The 6000-nt window shown below is 62.9% G+C and overlaps 1 protein-coding gene across 3 annotated transcripts in view; it reads left to right on the forward strand.

Moving 5' to 3' along the window:
• Positions 1 to 5120, forward strand: part of CFAP45 (cilia and flagella associated protein 45) — a 31084-nt gene extending 25964 nt beyond the window's left edge. For all 3 annotated transcript variants that reach the window (XM_072759721.1, XM_072759722.1, XM_025986345.2), the window contains exons 9-12: positions 981 to 1094; positions 1811 to 2004; positions 4367 to 4591; positions 4917 to 5120. In XM_072759721.1, coding sequence (XP_072615822.1) covers positions 981 to 1094; positions 1811 to 2004; positions 4367 to 4591; positions 4917 to 4995 — 612 coding nt within the window. In that variant the 3' untranslated portion in view covers positions 4996 to 5120. The remainder of the gene's footprint in view (positions 1 to 980; positions 1095 to 1810; positions 2005 to 4366; positions 4592 to 4916) is intronic.
• The last annotated feature ends 880 nt before the right edge of the window (positions 5121 to 6000 follow it).

A 6000-nucleotide genomic window follows, 5' to 3' on the forward strand; every position in this document is an offset into this window, starting at 1 on the left:
GATGAGGAAGGGGAGCCGGGAAAGGACTCCAACCGCAGAGGAGCTCGGGTTTGGGCACGGCCACAGCCCGCCGCAGGGACCACGTACACCCCGAGTCCATCTCTGACCCCACCGTGGTCTCTGTTCTTGCCCCGTCAGAGCCACAGGCAGGGGTGGGTGCTGGAAGCCTCCAGACCTCCCTGCCCCGCCATCCAGGGCGCTGTGGAACCCAGGCCGGCTTGGCCACACAGCCACCTGTGCGCAGCTTGCAAGCAGGCAGCTCGCAGGGCGACACGGAAGCCTGCGCAGGGAGAAGGGCGGCCACGGGTCCTTCTGGATGGGGGATCACGCTTCCACCCAACTCAAGCCGTTAGTCTCATGACGACCAAGAGTGGTGGTTGGGAGGCCGGCTTTGGGAAGATCTTAGGGGTATGTCCTGTCACTCAGAGAGGTGGTAAGGGGAGCTAACTGATGGCTGCCAACCACAGGGGGACAGCCCAGAGGCGCTGGGCCACCTGCCCGGGGGCTAATGAGACAACTTCCACCTGCTGCACTTTACAAGACAGGCAGGTGCCACAGTGGCTCCTTGCAGAACCGTGGCCCAGGGGCCTTGTGACTTAGATGTGGTCTGCACTGCGGTGGGAGGGGCGTGAAGGCCGGGCCTGGGACGCTGGCGTTCAGGTCCTCTTTGGTAGTTGACTGGCTATGCGATCGTGGGCCAGACTCTTGACATGTGTGAATGGCAGTTCCTGCACCTATAACACCCATCTCACGACACTTGATAGGGGCCCTCTGAGATCATGCAGGAGGCAGCGATCTGCAAAGACGAAGCCTTTGGTAACGCTGCTTGGCTTTATTCGTGCATCGCTAGGTATTTTGCCCTGACCTTGAAAAGAGTCAGGGAGCTATACGGGGGGACATACCGGATAGACCACGTCAGGGACTTTGCTCCTCTGTGAGGCTGGGGCAACGGGAGCTACAAGACCTTCTGTCCCCGGCAGGCTCGAGAAGCGGAGTTTGAGGCTGAGCAGGAGCGAATACGGAGGGAGAAAGAGAAGGAGATCGCCCGTCTGAGAGCCATGCAGGAGAAGGCCCAGGACTACCAGGCAGAGCAGGTACCTACCTGGTCTCGGCTTCCCAGGGCCTCCCCGGCCCCCTTAACCACCCTGACAGCCTGCAAACCGACCCGAAAGGCAGGGGTGCAGCTTACCTAGGCTTGAGTGGTCTGGGGGTGCAGGGGGCGCTGCCTCCTGTGCCACGGCTGCGAGGACGGGCAGCGCGTATGTGCCCAAGGTCTGAGGGGAAGGTTACAGCTCTGCTGTAAAGAGCTTTCAACCTTAACTAATCACTGAAATGTGGCGTCTCCAGCATTAGCAGTTTTTATCATTTTTTTTATTTTTTAAGAATAGTTTATTTATTTATTCATGAGAGACACAGAGAAAGAAGGAGAGACACAGGCAGAGGGAGAAGCAGGTTCCCTGCGGGGAGCGTGATGCGGGACTCGATCCCAGGACCCTGGGGTCACGCCCTGAGCCGAAGGCAGATGCTCATCCACTGAGGCCCCATCATTAGCAGTTTTTAAAATACAAGGCGACTGCAGGACCTCCTGGAGGTGTTGGAGGGTTAGGGCAAGACTTGGGGTCGGTGGTGAGGGACGTCAAGCCGAGAAGCTGCAGGGTATCTTCCAAACACAAAGTTGTCCAAGGCTCCACGTGCCCTTTCCTGAAATAACCTGGCCAGAGAAATTCGTGGCTCTCCTCGCGTCCGCGGCCTGGTGGGCGCCCGGGTCGGTTTATAGCCTCATGGGGCTCCCTACCTTCTCCTTTCCCAGGATGCCTTGCGGGCCAAGCGCAACCAGGAGGTTGCAGACAGGGAGTGGCGCAGAAAGGAAAAGGAAAACGCGCAGAAGAAGGTGGAGACAGAGGCCAAGCTGCGCAAAAGCCGGCTGGAGCAGGTGGCTCTCAAGGAGCACGCTCTGGCCGTTCAGGTGCAACGGGACCGGGATGAGTTCGAGAGGATTCTTCGGTAGGTGGGGCTGAGCCCCTTGGCTTCCTTTCCTCGTGCTGTGGCAGGGGCGGCCCGCACGACGTGCCGAGGGGCTCGCTGGCCCGTGCACGGACGGACGTGTGATCGTCTTGCCGGGGACAGCGCAGTCCTCCCTCCTCGATGGACAGAGCTGAAGTGTTCACACACGGGGATTCAGAGCCAAGAGGTGTCTGAGCAGGGGTTTGGAAAATAGCACCTGGACTTGTCTAAGGAGTTGGGTCTTACTGGGATCATTTATCCTGGAGGATTGAAGGCATCAGTCAAGTGCGCATCTGGCCCCTCTGGGGGCCCCCGGCCCGTCCCCACTAGCTGTGGCGCCTGTCAGCTCGGTGGCTTTCCCTGCCCTCGAGGGTCGTGCCTCGGTCTCTAGAAACCTGCTGCAGGAGGCAGCTTCCTTAAGGGCCCCGCAGATTCCACCGCCGGGCACCAGCCTGCCTTCCGGTGTCTGCTCTCTCCGGCCTCCGTGCCCTCGGACATCCGTGTTGCCATCAGCAGGACCTCATGCACAGGAGTGGACAGAGACTGGGGTCCTGCTCTTCTGCTGACCCATTTGTCCCTCCGTTGCTTCATTTGCCCGGAGCCCGTGCCTAGCCACTCAGCAAAGCGCGACCAGCTCTTCGGAGACGTCGAGCTTCTCCTGATGCTCTGGGTTAGCATCTAGACCTGGTGTCTCCAGGGCCATGTGACCACCAGGGCGGGTGTCTTCAAGCGCCAGGAGCGTCTCTGCCTGGCCAGCAATCCAGCTTTGCCTACTTGTAAAGCACGGCCTGCCCCATGGCCTCTGTACTTGCTTCCTGCTTCTGGAGGGAAGCCTGCCATGGGCCTGCGGGCTCAGCAGCCCCGGCTCCCCTCCCCCGCCCCCCTTCCCCAGCTCTCCTAAGCCCTGGGCCCAGGCTCCACCTCCACAGATGCCCTGGAGCAGCAGCGGGGCCTGGAGGCTCCAGGTGACGGTGACATAAGGCATGGCCCCAGCCCCATGAAGGGCTCAGGCTCTTCCCCATGCAGATGTCCTGCTGCCTGCCAGCCCAGAGGCCCCCGAGTGACACATGTGGGCTCCCACTTCCACCCACTTCCACCCTGGTGGGAAACAACAAGCACCGTTCTCTACGTAGGAAAAGATAAGGGCAAGGCGAAGGGTGAAGCTTCAGCTATCACGGAGGTGCCTGAGCAGCGGGGTTTGGAGTCTTGATGGAGACGGGAGGGGACGTCGGTGGGGGTCTCCTGACGGACAAGGGGCCCCTCGAGGTGCACAGGGGTTACTGAGAGTCGAGCGGATGTGGTTTCTTGGGTCTGGGGAGAGGGCTGGCCAGAGGGAAATGAGTAGGTGACAGAGCTTTGGGGAGCTTGGCTTGGGGTACCAGCGCCCTCAGGGCGGGGGAGCAGGCGAGGAATCCGCGCCCGAGATGCCTCCATACGTTGGTTACGCTGAGAAAGAAAAGACGATAGCTCAGAGTGGCCCAGCTCAGCGAGCGTTTCCCCTGAGATGTGAATACATTTTATTTGGGGTTTTTTGGAGCCTGTCAGGCCCACCTTGACTGCTTTCCCCGGTATATTGGGGCCCACGAAAATCCCCTTGGGAAGAGGCTCCTACGAGGAATTTGCAGAGCGGGCGCATTAGGAGCGCTGAGCGACACGGGCGCCAGCTCCTGCCCCCGACCCGTCCGCAAGTAGGAGAGCTAGCATCCCCGATGCCAGCCCTGCTCGCTGCCAAGCATCCTCTCTGCGGTTGCGTTGTTGCCATTATTATTGTTCGTGGGAAAGAAGGAAGGAAGGGAGAGAGAACGAGGGATGTCTCAGGACAGGCTAGGGGCCTGGAGCGGTGCATCGTTACAGGAGAGGAGTTGGGGTCATGGCTTCCAGCTGGTGAAACCCCGAGTACAGGCCAGCTACGTAATTTGCGGGGCCTGGTGAACTCATGAGAATGTGGGATCTCTTGTTTGAAAAGGAGTAAGAATTTCTTTTTTAAAAAATATTTTATTTATCCATGAGAGACACACAGAGAGGCAGAGACCCAGGAGAGGGAGAAGCAGGCTCCATGCAGGGAGCCCAATGTGGGACTCGATCCTGGGACCCCGAGGTCACGCCCTCGGCCAAAGGCAGATGCTCCACCGCTGAGCCCCCCAGGGGCCCCTAAGAATTTCTAAACAGCGCCTGAAGAGCATTAAAGCAAGTGTGGGGACCCATGCCCTGGGCGCCGGGCCTGGCTGAGGCTGAGCTCGGAGCCACAGAAGGTGGGGGGAGTGTGCAGGGCCGGGGTCTCTGAAGCACCCCCAGCAGGCTCCCGGGCCTCTCCCCACTGGCCGCCCCGCCCAGGCCATTCAGCAACCCCGTCCCCCTCCAGGGCGCAGAGAGAGCAGATTGAGAAGGAGCGGCTGGAGGAGGAGACGAAGGCCACTGGGCGCCTGCGGCACGCCAACGAGCTGCGGCGCCAGGTGCGCGAGAACCAGCAGAAGCAGGTGCAGGACCGCATCGCCACCTTTGAGGAGGGCCGGCGCCTCCAAGAGGAGGCCCAGAAGCGGCGTGAGCGCATCGATGACATCAAGAAGAAAAAGATCGAAGAGCTCAGGTGTGCCCGCCTGCTGTCCCCGGGCCCGAGGGCGGGGTGCGTGGGGGGCTGGGGCCCGTGGCGCTGACAGGTGCTCTGGGAGGGCCCTTTCTCTGGACTGGAGCTCGCACGGGCTGTTCCCCCTGAGGCGGCTCCGGCGGAAGGCTCAGGCCCGGGCTGCCTGGCTCTCTGGGAACGCCGAGGCAGGGTGCTAGGCCCGCAGGGAATGTGTTTGGGGGATGGACTGTGGGAGCAGGGGTGGGGGTGCCGTCCCCAGGTCATGTGAACCCACCCGAGGCCGGCGCCCTGCTGCCCCCGTCACTCCTGCCCCGCGATCCCCCCGCAGAGCCACCGGCCTTCCCGAGAAGTACTGCATCGAGGCTGAGCGCAAAGCCAACATCCTGCCACCTGCCTCCGTGAGCTGAGGGGTGCTGCGTGTCCCCAGGGGCGCCCACCTGCGGAGCACAGGACCTGCCCAGGCTCGGGGCGTCCATGGCTGCCGCTCACCGAGACATTTTAGTTACAGAATAAATTTATTCTACTTCTTTAAGGAACAACCCAGCTTTCCTGGGGGGCTGTGGCCCAGGGGGGGTGGGGGTGCTGAGGTGTGAGCCAAGTGGGCTATGGGAGCCTGGGCCACGGGCGGTGTGATGCTCGGCGGCAGGGAATGCAGGGTGCTCGCACTCCCCGGCCTTTTGGGGGCCCCAAGGATGCTGCCTTCGTGTCCACCTGCGGCGTACCTGCTCCTGCTTCGGGCCCAGCTCAGGGGCATTTCCGGGCCGGGATCTGGAGCTGTGCTCTCAGGAGGGGCTGGGGCCGCAGAGGCCGGGCTCCTGCCGGGCTCCTGCCAGGCTCCCGCCTGCCACGGTGTCGGCACCTGTGCAGGGGTGGCATCAGCACCCGGGCCCACCCTCCGCCCTCTCGGGCCCCGCAGGCTGGGCCGCAGCGCAGACACCCGCCGTGCCCCCGGCACACCCCGGGCCCGCCCCTCACCCAGGCCGGCCGCCCCCTCGCTGGCCCCGCGGCCCCTGCTGCCTGTGGTAGAAACCTCCCGTGTCCCCCGAACACTCCGTCCTTCATTTGCTCACTCGGCCCTCTGGGGGCCGCCTTGGCTGGGTGCGCGGCCGGGCTCGTGCGGCCGACTGGCCCGCCCTGTGGAGTGCCCGTCTGGGCCAGTCTGCCCCCCGCCCCCCCCAGCTGCTCCCCACCACGTTCCTCGTGCCTTTAGGATTAGCCTCGCCTCCTGGAAGCACCCCGATGACTGGCTCCCTGTGGGCTGCAGCGCTGGTCCAGGGAGGAGCTGTACGTGTGCCCCGGGGGGAAGGGCTTGCGTCCCGCTCCCAGCCCCAGTGTCACCCTGCCCCCTGCATGCTCCAGAGCCCAGCCGTGCCTCCCCCATGGGTCCTGCTCCCCAGGAGGGCAGAGGGCAG

The sequence above is a fragment of the Vulpes vulpes genome, chromosome 5 (genome assembly GCF_048418805.1).
Source record: "Vulpes vulpes isolate BD-2025 chromosome 5, VulVul3, whole genome shotgun sequence".
NCBI classification, from domain to species: Eukaryota; Metazoa; Chordata; class Mammalia; order Carnivora; family Canidae; genus Vulpes; species Vulpes vulpes.